The sequence below is a fragment of the Hyperoodon ampullatus genome (genome assembly GCF_949752795.1).
Source record: "Hyperoodon ampullatus genome assembly, chromosome: 18".
In the NCBI taxonomy this organism is placed as follows: Eukaryota; Metazoa; Chordata; class Mammalia; order Artiodactyla; family Ziphiidae; genus Hyperoodon; species Hyperoodon ampullatus.
In genome coordinates this window covers 55832985-55850218 of record NC_136931.1, presented here as the reverse complement: position 1 = coordinate 55850218, position 17234 = coordinate 55832985, and the positions used below count along the sequence as shown (strand labels likewise).

General features: G+C 51.7%; 1 protein-coding gene across 1 annotated transcript; it reads left to right on the top strand.

The window, feature by feature from the left end:
• The first annotated feature begins 168 nt into the window (after positions 1–168).
• Positions 169–14730, top strand: NOSIP (nitric oxide synthase interacting protein). Its single transcript, XM_079723855.1, has 9 exons — positions 169–218; positions 9442–9613; positions 10205–10310; positions 11987–12068; positions 13517–13676; positions 13774–13892; positions 14026–14213; positions 14329–14437; positions 14623–14730. Exons 2-9 carry the CDS (start codon positions 9544–9546, stop codon positions 14692–14694), a joined length of 906 nt encoding a protein of 301 aa, XP_079579981.1. The 5' UTR covers positions 169–218; positions 9442–9543; the 3' UTR covers positions 14695–14730.
• Positions 14731–17234: the final 2504 nt, after the last annotated feature.

The following is a 17234-nucleotide window of genomic DNA, read 5'->3' as shown; positions in this document are numbered from 1 at the left end:
CCGGAACCTTCGACTTGCCACTCACGTTTCCGGAGGGAGGAAGAGAAGAAGGGAGCACTTACCAAGCCACAAGAGATACCTCCGCAAATGGGGGCAGATCTACTTCCGGTCTCTTCCGCCAGGCGGAAGTGAGCGGAGCGGAGAGGGAAAACAGCACTCCTTTCCGGTGTAGGGGTACAGTTGAAGTAGCTACCGACGAGGGAGGAGTCGTTCGTGAGGTGAGTTCCAGGCGGTGGAAGGATAGTGTTAGTGAGATCACCTTCCGGTGGGCAAGAGTCTTGGGCTCCTGAGGGAGACTAGGACAGGATTTTGAATTCCCGACTTCCTGGCAGTCCTTAATAGAGCACTCTAGGCGCCCCAAGTTTGAAGCCGGACTACCTCCCTGGAGGTAGCCAAACCTTCAGCTGGCAGTTCTCAGGAGAGTTTTAGTTCCACTGCAGACGGATGGGCCGGGGATCCCAGGGGAAAGAGGAGACTGGGGTCTCCTAGGGGTCTAATGAGTGAGAGTTGAGGAAGAAGCACCCCTTTCCAGGCCTCCGTTTCCCAGATTGTGATGGGGAGGGCGGAGAAGGATTGTGCAGTCGCCTGCCGCCGCCTCCCTGCCCCCTTTTGACAGCCGCTTCCCTCTCGGAGTAGCTGTAGAGTTAACGTTTTCCTCTGTGGAGCTTTGGGGTCAGGCAGTCCTGGGTTCACATCCTGATGGTGTTGCTGATTCGGTGTGAACTCGGGTCTTGATGGGTCCTTAAAACAATTTCACTTTAATATTTTATTATGTTTTATTATGAAAATGTTCCAACTTATATAAAAGTGAGAGAATAATAGAAGAATCCCTATCGCCCAGAGTTACCAGTTATTAGTATTTTTTGACATATTGGCTGGGTATTTTTAAAAATTAAATATATAAGGCAAATCCTATCCATCGTGACATTTCACCCGTAAATACCTCAGGATACATGTGTAAAAAACAGGGACATTTTTACAACATTGTAAATTAACTATACTTTTTTTAATTTTTAAAAAGCACACACGCACACAAAAAAGCAGGGACATTTTCCTCCATGACCACAATACTATTACACTTACAAAAGCAACCCTAATATTACCTATTACTTGGTCCATAATCAAATTCTGCTTCTGAAAAAATGCCTTTAAAAAAAAGAAGTTTCACTTTTTTGAATCAGAATCCATTCAAGTCATTGTTATGTCTCTTAAATTGCTCCTAATTTCAAACAGTCTCACCTCCACCCCACCCTGTTTTTTTTCCTTGGCAGTTGATCCATTGAAGAAACTGGGTCAGTTATTCCATTATCATCCCACCATCTGAACTTGTCTTTTTGCTTCTTTGACATGGTGATGGCCTTTCACTTATTCCTCCATTATTCCCGCCGCACCCCCCTCCCCAGCTGCCACACCCTCTCTCTATGGATTAACCTAATCTGGACGTTTCACATAAACGGAATCTTTTTCCTGTCTGGTTTCTTTCACTTAGCATAATGTTGTCAAGGTTCATCCATTTTGTAGCATGTGTCAGTACTTCTTTTTAAAGCTCAATAATATTCCTTTGTGTGAGATATACCATATTTTGTTTATCCACGCGTCAGTCAATGGACATTTGTGTTGTTTCCACTTTTTGGCTATTGTGAATATGCTGCTTGCACTTGTGTACAAGTTTTAGTGTGGACATAAGTTTTCATTTCTTTTGGCGGTGGAATTGCTGAATCAAATGGTAACTCTGTGTTTAGCCTTCTGAGGAACTACCAGACTTTTCCAAAGCGGCTGCTTCATTTTGCATTCCCACCCTCGGTGTCTGAGTGTTTCAGTTTCTCCACACTTGTTATGATCCAACTTTTTTTTTTTTTTTGGCCATGCCGAGTGGCATGCGGGATCTTCCCCGACCGGGGATCGAACCTGTGTCCCCTGCAGTGGATGAGTGGAGTCTTAACCACCGGACCGCTAGGGAAGTCCATGATCTGACTTTTTGACTGTAGTCATCCTGTGGGTGTGAAGTAGTATCTCACTGCTGTTTCTTGTTTTTGTTTTTGTTTTTTTTTAAGATTTTTTCAATGGGGACCCTTTTTAAAGTCTTTAATTTGTTACAGTATTGCTTCTGTTTTTTTTTTTTTCTTTCTTTTAAATTTATTTATTTATTTATTTATTTATTTATGGCTGTGTTGGGTCTTCATTGCTGTGCGTGGGCTTTCTCTGGTTGCTGTGAGCAGGGGCTACTCTTCATTGTGGTGTACGGGCTTCTTATTGTGGTGGCTTCTCTTGTTGCGGAGCACGGGCTCTAGGCATGTGGGCTTCATTAGTTGTGGCACGCGGGCTCAGTAGTTGTGGCTCACCGGCTCTAGAGCGCAGGCTCATTAGTTGTGGCGCATGGGCTTAGTTGGTCTGTGGTATGTGGGATCTTCCCGGACCAGGGCTCGAACCCATGTCCACTGCATTGGCAGGCAGATTCTTAACCACTGCGCCACCAGGGAAGCCCCGCTTCTGTTTTATGTTTTGTTTTTTTGGCCACGAGGCATGAGACATGTGGGATGTTCACTCCTGGACCCGGGATCGAACCCGTACCCCTTGCATTGGAAGGCAAAGTCTTAATCACTGGACCACCAGGGAAGTCCCTCACTGCTGTTTTGACTGCATTTCCTTCATGATTAATGATGTGGAACATTTTTTTCATGTGCTTATTGGCCATTTATATATCCTCTTCGGAGAAATGTCTATTTTGATCCTTTGCCCATTTTTAAATTGGGTTATTTGTCTTTTTATTATTGGGTTGTAAATTTCTTGTATATTCTAGATACAATTCCTTGTCAGACAGATGATTGGCTACCACCACCTGTTTGGGTACAGCTTGCAAACCAAGAATGGTTTTTAACATTTTTCAATAATTGGAAAAGACCATAACCAACAAGGACCCACTGTATCTCACAGAGAACTATACTCAATATTTTGTAATACCCTATAAGGGAAAAGAATCTGAAAAAGAATATATATATGAATCACTTTGCTGTACACCTGAAACTAACACAATCCTGTAAATCAACTATACTTCAAATTTTTTTTAATTGGAAAAATCAAAAGAAGAATAATATTTTGTGATATGTGATTCAGATACCAGTGTCCATAAAAGAAGTTTTATTGGAACACAGCCATGGCCATTCAGTTATATAGTGTCCACGGATGCTTTGCCATACAAGGGCAGAGTTGAGTAGTTGTGACAGGGGCCATGTGGCCCACAAAGGTGAAAATCTTTACTCTCTAGCCTTTTCTTGAGGATCCCTGCTATAGCCTCTGGCTTCCTAGAATCAGGAAATTAAATTGAAAGGCTTGATTAATTTAGCTTCAGGCATCTTGGCATGGCTGCTTCAGAGCTGCTAGCTTCACGCCTGGCTGCCCCACTTTTAGGGATGGTGAGATTGATCAGGGGCTTCAGGTAGTGTTTACAGACTTAACGTTTGTCCCCAACCCCACCCAAAATCTTATATCTCCAATATGACTATTTGGAGATAGGACCTTTCCCGAAGTAATTAGGGTTAAATGAGGTCATAAGAGTGGGGTCCTAATCCATGGGGTTGGTGTCCTTAGAAGAGCAGGAGATACCAGAGAGCAAGCACTCTCTCCGCCCTGTGAGGCCACAGCCAGAAGGTGGCCAGCCATCTGCAAGCCAGGAGGAGAGGCCTCACCAAAACCCAACCATGGTGGCACCCTGATCTCAGACTTCTGGCCTCCAGGACTGTGAGAAAATAATTGTCTGTTGTGTAAGCCACCCAGTCTATGGCATTTTGTTTTGGCAGTCCTAGCTGACTAATACAGGTAGGAACAGCACAAACATGCCATTGTAAAGCTATGTTTTTCTGCTTTCTACTAGCAAATATCAGCACCCTGCGGATGTCCAGTTGCCATCAGGTGCCTTAGTGAATCAGTTATGTCATCAGGGGTTGCAAAATGGTGACTTTCCAATTCTTTCATTCCTCCCACATTTCTTTATCCAAGCTGTTTTTCACCTTGAGCCACGTCCAAGGAGCAGTAGAAGGGAGTGACGTGATCTAAGCTCCCTTTTGAAAAGCTCACCAGGGCTCCTCTGTCAAGGAACGGACTGAGGAAGAGACCAGTTAATCCCTCCAGGCCTCTGTTTTCTCACCTCTAAAATGGGGAGAACCTACCTCGCAGGTTATCCCGAGGGCCCAATGCGTTCAGAACTGTGAAGCGCTTCGCCCAGGGCCTGGTGCATAAGTGTTGGAAGGATGTGATGGTCATTTCTATTCCTGTAGTGCTTTTATATTGATTGGATGGATGATTCATTCATTGATTACACACCTCCCCCAGCCCTAGGGTTGGAAGTGGTTAACTGATCCTATCTGACATCTCTGTGCCCCCCAGGTGCCAGGCAGTGCCAGGACCCATCCTGGAGTCCAACCCAGGCCCCGCCTCTAGGGGCTTCTAGTCTGGGGGGAGAAATTCTGAGGGGTGGCAGCTATAATGGACGGAAATCAGGGCATTGTCAGAGCACCAGGCATGCCTAACTCAGGCTTCCCAGAAGAGGCGACTCCTGATGGAGCCTGGGAGGAGGAAGGGGATGGGATTTCCACGGGGGAGGTCCAGGGTTACAGGAGCTGCCCCACTCCACGGTGAGAGTCAGCACAGTGTGCAGCCCGACAGCATCGGGGTGGTGAAGGCCACAGACTCACATGCCTGGGTCAGACCCCGGCTGCATGACCTTGGGCACCTTCTCCCTGCCTCTGTTTCCTTGTTGGTAGCGACTGTTTGGGTTGTGGCGTCCAGTGGAGTTAATATGTATAAAATACTTAGAACAGGGCCAGGTTCACCAAATCTCTTAATAAATACCAGCCATTGTTAATAGAACATCTCAGACCCTCGCTTTTGCTTTTAGGGGGCTCCCTCTTTCCTGCTTCCAACACATCCTGTTTGTGTCTGTGATTTCCTTGAGTGTAATCGGCCCTTTGGGTTCCTTTAACACAGGTCTCCGCCCCCCCTGGGACGGCCTGCAGCATCCATGTGTCCCACGCTATTCAAGGGAGGGGGCTTGTAGCATCCTTTAGTTCTCAGAGGGTTCTCTGTTCCCAAGAGATTCAGGATTCAAACGAATCAACTGCAGAAAAAGACAGTCGGGAGAGAATAAGGGAGATTTGAATACCAGCTGGATAGGAAAGGATGGTAAGGGATTATTAATGCATTAATCGTGGTCGTGTTTTTTTTTTTTTTTTTTTTTTTTGTGGTACGCGGGCCTCTCACTGCTGTGGCCTCTCCCGTTGCGGAGCACAGGCTCCGGACGCGCAGGCTCAGCGGCCATGGCTCACGGGCCCAGCCGCTCCACGGCATGCGGGATCCTCCTGGACCGGGGCACGAGCTCTTGTCGCCTGCATCGGCAGGCAGACTCCCAACCACTGCGCCACCGGGGAAGCCCTGTGGTCATGTTTTTTAAACACAGTAGCCACGAGTCCCCAGAGGCTGTGGGGCACTTTGATATGTGGCTAGTGCCCCCGAGGGACTGTGTTTTTTAATCATTTCATTTTAATTAATTTAAATTCAAGCATTGATACTGGATTCAATTCCTGGAAAACTTTTAAGTACGTTTGGCACAGCAGGGCGTGTGAATGTACATTTGCTCCTGTAAATTTTATGAACCCGAAATATAGGACAAGTTTCTCCAATGAAACTTTCGTGTCTGAATTGAGATGTGTTGAGAGAGTGGACTAGACGCTGGATTTTGAAGACTTTGTAGGAGAACTGGAATGAGTTGGCCTTTATTCTTGGATTGTGACCTCCCCGGGAGGACTGCAGCTGTCACATGGTTAAGGGTACGGCTCCAGAGCTCGGCTGCGGCTGCCTGGGTTCGAGTCTGGCTCTGTTGCCACTTCCCAGCTGGGGGACTCCATGGGCCTGTTTTCTCCTCTGTAAAGTGGGAAGGAGGATATATAACAGCTGATGTTACTTTGGACGTGGCCTCTCTGAAAAGCTAGTGATGTGAGATGGTAGTAGTTCTGTTTTCTCTTTTGAGGTTTTCCTCACTGAGGAGACAATAAAGCTGCTGACCCCTGGTCAACCCTGGTCAGCGGTTCTCAAACTTTTTGGTATCAGCACCTTAAAAATCATCAAGGACTCCAAAAAGCTTTTGTTTGTGGGAGTTCTGTCTATCAGGATTTGCCATATCAGGGGAATTCCCCTGGCAGTCCAGTGGTTAGGACTCGGCACTTTCACTGCTGAGGGCCTGGGTTCGATCCCTGGTCAGGGAAGTAAGATCCTGCAAGCCTCGCTGCATGGCCGAAAGAAAAAAAGATTTGCCATATCAGAAAGGAAAACAGACATGAAACTGTCTTTCTTGAGATATAATTCACATGACACAAATACAATTCGTGGTTTTCCGTATAATCACTGTTTTTGCAACCATCACCATTTTCTGATTTCAGGACGTTTTCATCACTGCAGAAAGAAACCCCATACCCCTTAGCAGCCACTGCATGCCCCTGTCCCCGGTCCCCGCTTCTCCCAGCCTGTGGCAACCACCAATCTGCTTTCTGTCTCTATGGATCTGCCAGTTCTGGACCTTTCATATAAGTGGAATCAACAACACATGGCCTTTTGTACCTGGCTCTGTTCACTCCGCATGATAGAACAGACATTTTTAAAACCCAAGGATGCACAAGCACAAGTCACACAGCCTCTGGAAAACCCCACTGGACACTAGAGAGAAGGAGAGGAACAAAGGCAAACACATTTGTTTTCTTTATTTATTTTTAGAGTGCTCTTTTTATATTTATTTATTTGGCTGCGCTGGGTCTTAGTTGCAGCACGTGGGATCTTCACTGCGGCACGCAGGATCTTTAGTTGGAGCGTGTGAACTCTTAGTTGCGGCATGCGTGTGGGATCTAGTTCCCTGACCAAGGATCGAACCCATGCCCCCTTCATCGAGAGCACAGAGTCTTAGCCACTGGACCACCAGGGAAGTCCCAAACATGATTTAGTATTACAAAAATAGTTTCATGGACCCCCTGAAACTATCTCAGGGACCCCTGGGGTCCCTGGACCTTCCTTTGAGAACCACTGCCCTAGGCAAATGGCTTCACTTCTGTGCCTCAGTTTGCCCCTCTCCAAAGTGGAGATGGGGGTGGGACGGACCTCAGAGGGTGGCTGAGGTTGGACGATTGAGAGTTGGCCTGGGGGTGGGGGTGGGGGGTGGTCAAGCAGTGTCCCTTGGGATTATTCCCATGACTGCCTGGCGAAGTAAAGAAATGCTCCATCTGTAGCGGTTCCTCTCTCTCTCAGAGGGAAAATGTCCCGGTCCACAAAGCCAAAGAACTTGGCTACAAGACAAGCAGCCCAGCGCCAAATACCGCAGAGGGTCAAGGCAGTTGACAACTAAGAATAGAGTGGGGAATTTGTCCCTGAGGAGGTGAACTCGACCTTCATGAGTGCCAGTGGGGAGGGGGGAGCTGGGGCGGAAGCCAGGGGGCCGGGGCGGAGGAGGGGGATGGCAGGTGAGCTGGGGTGGCAGCAGGTGCTGGACTTGCTCCAAAGCTGGGGGGGGAAGCTGGAGGAGGGGCGGTGGGTGGAGTTGGGGTGTTTCACCAAGGTTACCTTCTGCAAGCAGCACAGTGGCCGCGGCTGGGGTGATAGAAATGTTCCGCATCTCGATTTCGGGTGTGTGGGGGGGTAGTTACGAGGGTGTATGCAATTGTCAAAACGTATCAAGCTGCATCCTTAAGGTCTGTGCGTCTATTCTATGTAAATATACCTACAAAACAAAAACTGGGTTTCTGGGAGGAAGACGCCAGTAGGGGGAGTGCGAGATCTGTAGCTCAAGGAGAGGTTTGTGTTTGAGTTTTGAAAGTGAAAGGCAAGTTTCTGCAAGCATCCGGAACCAGGAAATAAAGATGAAGTTGCTTTTGTACATTTTGGGTGCTCCTGGTTGTGCCTCCCTCCCCCACCTTCTGGATCCTCCTTTCAGCCACAGAGCCAGAGAGAATATTTCCTGAACATTCCATATGCCATGCTCTGAGTATGACCTCACTTAGTCCACACAGCAATCCAGTCGTGTCAACTAGATCCCATGGTTCTCCCTACTTCTTACCAAAGGACTCAGAGAGGAAATTACAAGTCCAGAGGCACAGCCAGTAGGGGGCCAGCCTTGGACTCAAGCCCAGGCAGGTCTTATTCCTTTGATCCATATAACCCTCTCCTTCTTGTTTCATTTATTCTTATTTATCCCCCAGTCAGTCCCCTCCCCTACATGGGCAATCATTCTCATATGCATCATCTTTTGTTTGCAGGTGTTTAAAATGGATCGTTTTGTTCATGTGCAGATTGTTTTATTTCTTACTTTTTTCACCCAGCATTGTGTTTTTAAAATACACCCACAGGAATTCCGTGTTGGTCTGGTGGTTAGGACTCGGCGCTTTCACTGCTGAGGGCGAGGTTCAATCCCTGGTTGGGAAACTAAGACTCCACAAGCTGCATGGCAGTGCCAAAAGAAAAGAAGTCACCCCCGATGCTCTGTACACACCTAGTCAGTTACATCTCACTGCTGGGTGGTCTCCATGAGGGGCAGTCACTATCCATTCCACGAGGGCGGGATATTCAGTTGCCTTTGACTCCCCTCCAGCATAAATACCACCACTGTGAACATCCTCACACAGGCTCCCTAGTGGTGTCGCCTTTGGGGCACATACACCCAAGTGCAGAACCGCCTGCACTCACTTTGCTGAAGTACCACCGGCCTGTGTTCCCCCAGCATCACCTGAGGGGATTCCTATCACCCACCCTCACCCTATCCAGCTCCTATCTTATCCAGCTCTCAAAGTTTCACCCACCAGCCTAGTGATAGATTTAAAATGATGTCTCCCTGTGGTTTTCCTGTGAGGAGAATTTGAGGCATCTCTCCATCTACCTGTTAGTCTTTGAGCTTCTTCTGTAAATCGCCTCTTCATATCCTCTGCTCATTTTCCTCTTGGCGTAGCTGGGTTTTTCTTGTTGATTTGCCAGAGTTCTGCGTACAGTCAGTTCTGCTCTAACACTTGTTTTGAAAACTCGAGATTTATTCCAGTGCAATTGATACGTTAGGGGACAGTTTGAACATAAGGCATATTGCACCTAAATGAACCCAGGTGCGCTTGGTTGAAATGAGCGTGTAGGCATACACAGAGCACACGCTCAACACATCCACGACATCTACTGGGCGCTTCAGTTCCCCATTCGTGTTACGAGCCCCACCGATCACATCTGGTGCTAGAACTTTCCATCAGATAACCCTCCTTCCACCACCTCACAGTAACTCACAACGTGTACCCCTTCCGACACCACTTCCACAAGCAAACTTCAGGTCTTTTTCAGGGTTAAGTGCCATATTTTCTTTTTTGGAGGGATAGGCATTTCTTAACCATTTAACGTGTGTAAAACTCTCTTCCCCTGCCCCACTCCCAGCTTTCCCATCAGATCACATCGGGGGCCAGAAAGGTCCAGTCCTCTCTGCGTGGCCCCCTCTGGTCACACAGCCCTGCAGCTGCCCTTTCCTGACCCCCCGGGATGACGCGCCACGGCAAGAACTGCACGGCGGGGGCCGTCTACACCTACCATGAGAAGAAGAAGGACACAGGTACTGGGTTTGGGACGGGGGGCAAATGGACCCTGAAGTCCCCATGTTACCTTGCTCCTCTGGTTGTGCTTTCTGGGCATGTGTCTTTCCCCCGACCATGTACGTAACAGCCAGGTGACTGATGGTCATGACCGGAAACGTAACAGCCCACGTGAGCCAGCAACCTTCTCCCTGCCTTGTCGTGGGCACTGCGTTAAGTGCCTTCCATTGCTAAGCCTCCCAAACACCCACTGAGGAAGGAATCACTGTTGTCAGGCCATATTCCAGAGGCGGAAACTGAGGCCCAGAGAGGTACAGACGCTTGAGCTTGGTCACAGAGCCAGAAGGCCCGAGGGGAGTCAGTTACGAGCCTCTTCCCCGAGCTGCCTCAGGGACAGGGCCTGTCTGTCACTTACACTCTGGGGATGAACGCCTTCCTGTGGGTTGTGCAGCCCTGTCCCCAATGCAGACACACAGCCCAAGCTCTTGACTGCCTATTCTCTGAGTCCCCCTACCTCGGAGTCCTCTCTGTGCCTTTGTCTCTGGATTTGGAGACAAACCTCTCCAAAGGTTTGTCTGCCTCTCCATCCCTCTGCCCCTCTCTGTCCCCAGCGGCCTCAGGCTACGGCACCCAGAACATTCGACTGAGCCGGGATGCCGTCAAGGACTTCGATTGCTGCTGCCTCTCTCTGCAGCCCTGCCACGACCCTGTTGTTACGTAAGCTGGGAACGCGGGTGGGTGGGTCAGGGTGGTGAGGTCAAGGGAACCGCCAGGAGGGGGCCGCACAGCCAGGGCGCCCTGGCAAGTCACCCACCCTCCCGCAGCCTCAGTGTTCTCCTCTGAGACATGGGCATGATCCTAGTACGCTTCATGGGGTGTGGAAAAGAATACATTCACAACAGAGGGTAGGGCTCCTGGAAAGTTGCTAGCCCATAATAACAGCTCACGTGTGGAGTGCTTACTGTTACCTACCTCTTAGCGTCTGGCAAAGGCTTCAGCGAGATAATGGGTAGAAGGTACTTAGTCCACTGACTAAATATGTGCTCAATTACTGGTCCATTTTGTAGACATCGCGATGAGAGTAGATCGTGGTTCAGGGTCCCCGAGGCCACCGGCAGGTTCAGTGCTTCACTAGAAGAACCCACAGAGCCCAGCAAAGCACTTACCGTCAAATAACAGCTTATGACAGCGAAAGGTTACAGATTAAAAACAGCAATGGGGGTGGTTTCCCAGGCAGTCCAGTGGTTAAGACTCCGAGCTTCCAGTGCAGGGGGCGTGGGTTTGATCCCTGGTCGGGGAACTAAGATCGCACATGCTGGGCTTCCCTGGTGGTGCAGTGGTTAAGAATCCGCCTGCCAATACAGGGGACACAGGCTTGATCCCCAGTCCGGGAAGATCCCACATGCCATGTGGCACGGCCAAAAAAAAAATTTTTTTTTAATAAATTTATTTATTTTTGGCTGCATTGGGTCTTTGTTGCTGCACGTGGGCTTTCTCTGGTTGCAGCGAGTGGGGGCTACTCTTTGTTGTGGTGCGCGGTCTTCTCATTGCAGTGGCTTCTCTTGTTGTGGAATATGGGCTCTAGGCGCGCAGGTTTCAGTAGTGGCATACGGGCTCAGTAGTTGGAGCTCGTGGGTTCTAGAGCGCAGGCTCAGCAGTTGTAGTGCACGGGCTTAGTTGCTTCGCGGCATGTGGGATCTTCCTGGACCAGGGCTCGAACCTGTGCCCCCTGCATTGGCAGGCAGATTCTTAACCACTGTGCCACCAGGGAAGCCCCCCCAAATTTTTTTAAATAAATAAAATCAGCAGTGGGAAAAGACACATGGGGCAGAGTCCCAGAGAGACCAGGCACAAGCTTCCTTTGCCTCTCTCAGTGGAGTCACAGGAAAGCGCTTAATTTTCGCAGCAGCAGTTACTACCCACCAGGAAGCTTGCTCCAGCCTTGGTGTCCAGGGTTTTTATTGGAGGTTAGTCACCTAGGCCTGGCTGACCTTGGTCTTCAGCCCCTCCAGAGGTCCAGCTCACACCACATGGTCCCAGCCTCCCAGGCAAACAGACACTCTTAACAGGCAGGACATTCCAAGGCCTAGAGGTGCCCTCCCAGGAGCCAGTCCTTCGGTTGGAATGTGCAGGGTTTGGACAGCCCAGGCATGCTGAGCTAACCCTTTACGATGTGAGATTTTGCCAATGCATCAGAGAACATGATAAAGCCAGGAGAGTTAAAACAGTGTGGTCACCTCAGAGAGCTAAGCCGAGCCCTGAGTGAGCAGCTGCCTAGAAGATGCTTAGTGGTTGCCCTGGGCAGGGAGCTGATGTTCAGCAGGTGACTCTCAACCTCTGGCCATGTGGCCTGGGCCAGGCCCATGTTTTCTCATCCCCTCCTCTCTTTGCAGCCCCGATGGCTACCTATATGAGCGGGAGGCAATCCTAGAGTACATTTTGCACCAGAAGAAGGAGATCGCCCGGCAGATGAAGGTGGTGGGGCTGGGAGAAGGGGGTGCAGGCGTGGGTAGGTGGTTTCGATGCTGGGCCTCCCGTCTAAATTCCTCCCCGCCCAGGCCTCTGCCTGTGCTGTTCCCTCTGCCGGGCACACCGTCCCCTCCCGCTTCTGGTTAAATTCTCCTCGTTCTCCAGATTTCAGCCCAGGTGTTGCCTCGTCTGGCCTCTTGCTAGTCCAGGGCCCTGAGGGCCTGCCCCTGTCACCTCTTCTTTGGCACTTGTCACAGTTGTGACTCTACCTGTGGCTGTCTGATACAGGCCCCAGGGGCAGGGAGCGGGGCTCTCACCCACCCCAAGGCCCTAGGTTCTCGGGACATACTTGGTAAATGAGTGGCTGCCAGCTCATCTCCTTGGGCCTCAGTTTTACTGTCTCTAAAATGGGCTGACAGGGCCAAACTAGAGGGCACTGCAGGGCATGCGGGAAATGCTCACAGATGAGAACTTCTTAGGCATTTTCTTGGAGCCAGGCCCACCTTCCATGGCTGAGCTCATTTTGTGGCTAGGAGGGACCCTATCTCCCTCCTTGTCCTGCCGGCTTTTCCGGAGCTCAGGAAGCACTGGGGGCCAGATTCTTGTTGAGCCTTTGGTCTGGAGTGCGTGGCTTCCCCTGTGCCCAGGTCCTCCACCCAGCCTGGTGGCCCCTCATCGTGGAGCCCGCAGCGGAAGCCCTCCCGAGCGTCAGTCAGCGTCAGCGTTCCCTCCTTGCTCACTGGGTGGCCGGAGCAGTGTCTCCTCTTGCCCTCACGCTGCCTGAGCCTTCATGGCTCCCTAAACCTTCTCTGCTCCCTACTATCCTGGAACTCGGGCCCTTGAGGGCAGGGACAGAGTCTACACTGCATGGACTGTATAATAGACAAGTGATCAGATATACTGTATAATTAATATCATATGGCCCCAAATTACGTTTATTGAGCACCTACTATATGCCAGGCCAGGTGCTAAGTGTTTAAAAAAATCATCCTGTGTAAACCTCCCAGTGAGCCTCCGAGGTAGGTCACCATTGTCAGCCCATTTTATGGATGAAGAAACTGAGGCCAGGAGAGGTCACAGTGCTTACTGGAGGCCACAGAGCTCATCAGTGACAAAGGCAGGGTTTGAGCTCTGGCGGTCTCCCTTCAGCCAAGCTGTTGACCACCGAGTCCCAAACCAGCTAAACCGGAAATGGCTTAACTGTCCTACAGTTGGTAAAGGGACAGGCGAAGGCGGCAGAGGCACGCCATGGAGAGCTGTGCCGCCGATTAAAGATTCCCACCCAGGCAGTCACCAGCCTCTGCCAAACAGAGCCTCTGCCAGGAACCTCCCCTGCATGGGTTCCAGTTCACCCACCTTTAAATTCAAAGAGGCACCCCAACCCCCACCTAGGGTGCCCCAAACTCACAACCCACAGGAGGATGCCTAGCTCGCTCCTGCCTGGCTGCCCACAGGCCTACGAGAAGCAGCGGGGCGCCCGGCGTGAGGAGCAGAAGGGGCTGCGGCAGGCGGCCGCGCAGGACCAGGTGCGGGGCTTCCTGGAGAAGGAGGCGGCCATCGTGAGCCGGCCCCTCAACCCCTTCACGCCCAAGGCCGCCTCCGGGAACTGCGCGGGTGAGAGAGAAGTGGACATGCAAGTGGGTGGGGCTCCCGTGGGGCCGGGTGCCTCCCTGGGTGCGGCTTTCGAACCCCTCTCCCCCCCCCCCGGCAGATGATGTCCGACCCGGGTGCAGTGCGGGCCCCACAGGCAAGGACAAGGACAAAGCGCTGCCCAGCTTCTGGATCCCATCGCTGACCCCCGAGGCCAAGGCCACCAAGCTGGAGAAGCCGGTGAGCCCCCTACTCCAGCAAGCGCCCGTGTGTGCCCACTTCGCCAGAGAGGGCCAGGGTCCTGAGGGCCCCCATCCTCCCTCCGCCTGGCTCGAGCCCCGCCTGTTGACTCGGCCCCCGTCCCGCTCCCCAGTCGCGCGTCGTGACCTGCCCCATGTCCGGGAAGCCGCTGCGCATGTCCGACCTGACGCCCGTGCGCTTCACGCCGCTCGACAGCTCCGTGGACCGCGTGGGGCTTATCACGCGCAGTGAGCGCTACGTGTGCGCCGTGACCCGCGACAGCCTGAGCAACTCCACGCCGTGCGCTGTCCTGCGGCCCTCGTGAGTCCCCTGGGGGACAGCCTGGGGACCTGCGGGACGGGGCGGGCTTGGGGTGCGGCTCTCTCTTTGGGGCGGGGCCTCTGATCGTCGTACCCCACACTCACCCTCACTACAGTGGGGCCGTGGTCACCGTGGAGTGCGTGGAGAAGCTGATTCGCAAGGACATGGTGGACCCCGTGACCGGAGGGAAGCTCACGGACCGCGACATCATCGTGCTGCAGCGGGTGAGTGGCACCCCTTCTCCGTGTCCTCTCGCCTTCCGGTAACCCCGACCTGCTTCCAGAGGGCCCGCCCCCTTACCGAGGCCCTGCCCCACCAAGGGGGAGGGGCCCAACCTAACCTCGCGGGCTAGGGAGCCCCCACGGCACCCCAGCTCCCAACGCCTCTCCTCCTCCTCCTCCTCCTCTAGGGCGGCACGGGCTTCGCGGGCTCCGGAGTGAAGCTGCAGGCCGAGAAGTCCCGGCCGGTGATGCAGGCCTGAGCGCGCGGAAAACCAAATAAATGGGCTTGGACGCGACAGACCGTGTGACGCCTTCATTCACCGCACCGGAGTCCGGTGACGGCGTGCGCTCAGGAATGACTGCACTCTGAAAGCGTGGGCTAAGAATATTTGATGTGGTCTCACGTTAACAGTAATATCTGAATCGAATGCAAACGCACAGTTTAAAGTGGGTTGAGTGGCCAGAAGTCGGAGTCTGGGCCGCGACCACAGGAGGGCGCCACTTTAACGGACTGTAGAAATCCCCGCCCTTTCTTTTGAGTTAAGCCAAATTTGAAGCCCAGGAGGCGACCCGGAACGCGTTCCCTTTGTAAAGTTTGATAAGACACGCAAAGGAAATGAAGTGCTGTGTGTGACCGAGAAAGCACCTGTCTAGAGAAGGCGGTCAGGAACACTCCCTCCCCCACCACCTGGAGGCTGGAGGGTGAAGAGGAAGAGGAAACCGCAAGTGCAAAGTCCCGGGGGCAGCACTTGGCAGGTGTCAGGAGAGGGAGGAGTTCAGAGCAACCAGGCCTAGTGGACCTGCCCGGAGCTCAGACTTGACTAGGACGGCAGGGGTGGCCTTTAAAGCTATGTTTTTAATAACCATTGAATCACAAAAGCAGACCCTGTGCAGTGTGGAGAACCAGAGCATACAGTCAAGCAAAGATTGCAAAAATAAGGTCTTAAAAGTCCTGACTCTCTAAGCAATACCCAGGTCCTGTCCTTCCAGGTCTTTCTCACACAAGTTTTTTCAACCAAAGTGAGATTTCCATGCAAATACTGTTCTGTTCATTGAACAGTCTCTACCTTTTCATTTTGGTAAAAGGTCTTCTCATCTAATGCCCAGGCGAGATTCAGAGTGTCGTTGAGTGCTGGGCAAGCCCCTGTCTGGTACAGGACCAGTTGGTGCATCTGCAGGGAAAGGTGTTAGCAGGAGGGTGGGTCATCCTTGCACCCTGGGGAGCCCCGGAAACCCAGCAGTTCCTCCCTCAGACACTTCTAGACCCTTCCCTTGGTCCCTAAGAGCCTTCACGCCCCACTCTTGAGCTCCCAGTCCCATCGTCTTGGGAGGATGCTTGTACCCATTTTGCAGAACAGCCCACTGAGGCTGAGAAGACAACTTGCCCAAAGTCACACTGCTCAAGGCCATAGCTGAGCCCAGGTTCACCCAGAGGTCAGCCATCTCCAGATACCTGCACCCGCCTCATTCAGTCCTGCCCTCCACATCCTTTGCACCCTTCCTCCCCTAGGTTTCCCACACTGCCACCCACAGACCTCTCCACATTGGCAAGCTCCCACCCCATCCCTTTACCCAGAATGATAGAGATCTTCCCTCCTTCTCTAAACACCCCCAATCCCCGTCCTCTTTCTTTCTTTTTTTTTTTTTTTTTTGCGGTACGCAGGCCTCTCACTGTTGTGGCCTCTCCCGTTGCGGAGCACAGGCTCCGGACGCGCAGGCTCAGTGGCCATGGCTCATGGGCCCAGCCATGTCCCCTGCATCGGCAGGCAGACTCCCAACCACTGCGCCACCAGGGAAGCCCCCCGTCCTCTTTCTTAAGAGCTCTCAACCACCCCGAGTCTTTTCTCTCAGTCCCTCCACCCACCCAAGGATCCTGTTTATGTGTGGTACAGACCACTCCCCACCCCAAATAAAGATTTAAAGGTGCAAGATTGGAAATTCTAGATTTCCACAAGAAGCCTAAATCCCACTCTTTAGTTCACAGGCCCTTTGAGACACTCTTTGCGGGGAGGGGTGCGGTGTGAGTCAAGGTCCTCAGCCTAAGCCATAGGTTTCCTTTAAGATTTCAAAGGTAATAAGGAGAGGAAGCAAGAGTCAGACCACAGCTGAAGCTGTGACAGGAGAAGGGGGGACGGGAAGTGGAGACAAATTTTGTGTTTTCTCAGCAGAGGTTCCTTAGACACTGGTCTAGAGTTCAGAGCAAAGGGGCTTCCCTGGTGGCGCAGTGGTTAACAATCCGCCTGCCAATGCAGGGGACATGGGCTCGAGCCCTGGTCCGGGAAGATCCCACATGCCGCGGAGCAACTAAGCCTGTGCACCACAACTACTAAAGCCCGCATGCCTAGAACCCGTGCTCCTCAACAAGAGAAGCCACTGCAATGAGAAGCCCGCGCACCACAACGAAGAGTAGCCCCCGCTCTCTGCAACTAGAGAAAGCCCGCGCGCAGCAAGACCCAGCGCAGCCAAAAATAAATAAATAAATGTTTAAAAATAGATTAAGTTCAGAGCAAGAAATGGGCGTGGTGGGGCTTACCTTGGGTGGTGTGTGTCCACTGGTGGCTCCAGCCTCAACCAGCCACAAACAGTGCTTTAGGACAACTGTAATTACTTGTTGAGATTTTTAAATTGGGGAGACTTTTCTGGAAAGCGAAAACTATATAGACAGGGAGCAAATCCTTGGTGTCCAGGGGTGGGGGAGGGATTGACTACAAGGAGGGTTAACAAGAGTTTGAGGAGGGGGGATGGATCTGTTCTAATCTTAACTGTGGTGATGGTTGTATGAATATGATTTGTCAAAATT

Excerpts from the sequence above, each read along its gene's own strand:
- NOSIP (XM_079723855.1), top strand. The coding sequence starts at position 9,544 with ATGACGCGCCACGGCAAGAACTGCACGGCGGGGGCCGTCTACACCTAC. Across the intron at positions 9,614-10,204 it reads TGAGAAGAAGAAGGACACAG|CGGCCTCAGGCTACGGCACC; the intron begins GTACTGGGTTTG and ends CTCTGTCCCCAG. Across the intron at positions 14,438-14,622 it reads ACATCATCGTGCTGCAGCGG|GGCGGCACGGGCTTCGCGGG; the intron begins GTGAGTGGCACC and ends CTCCTCCTCTAG.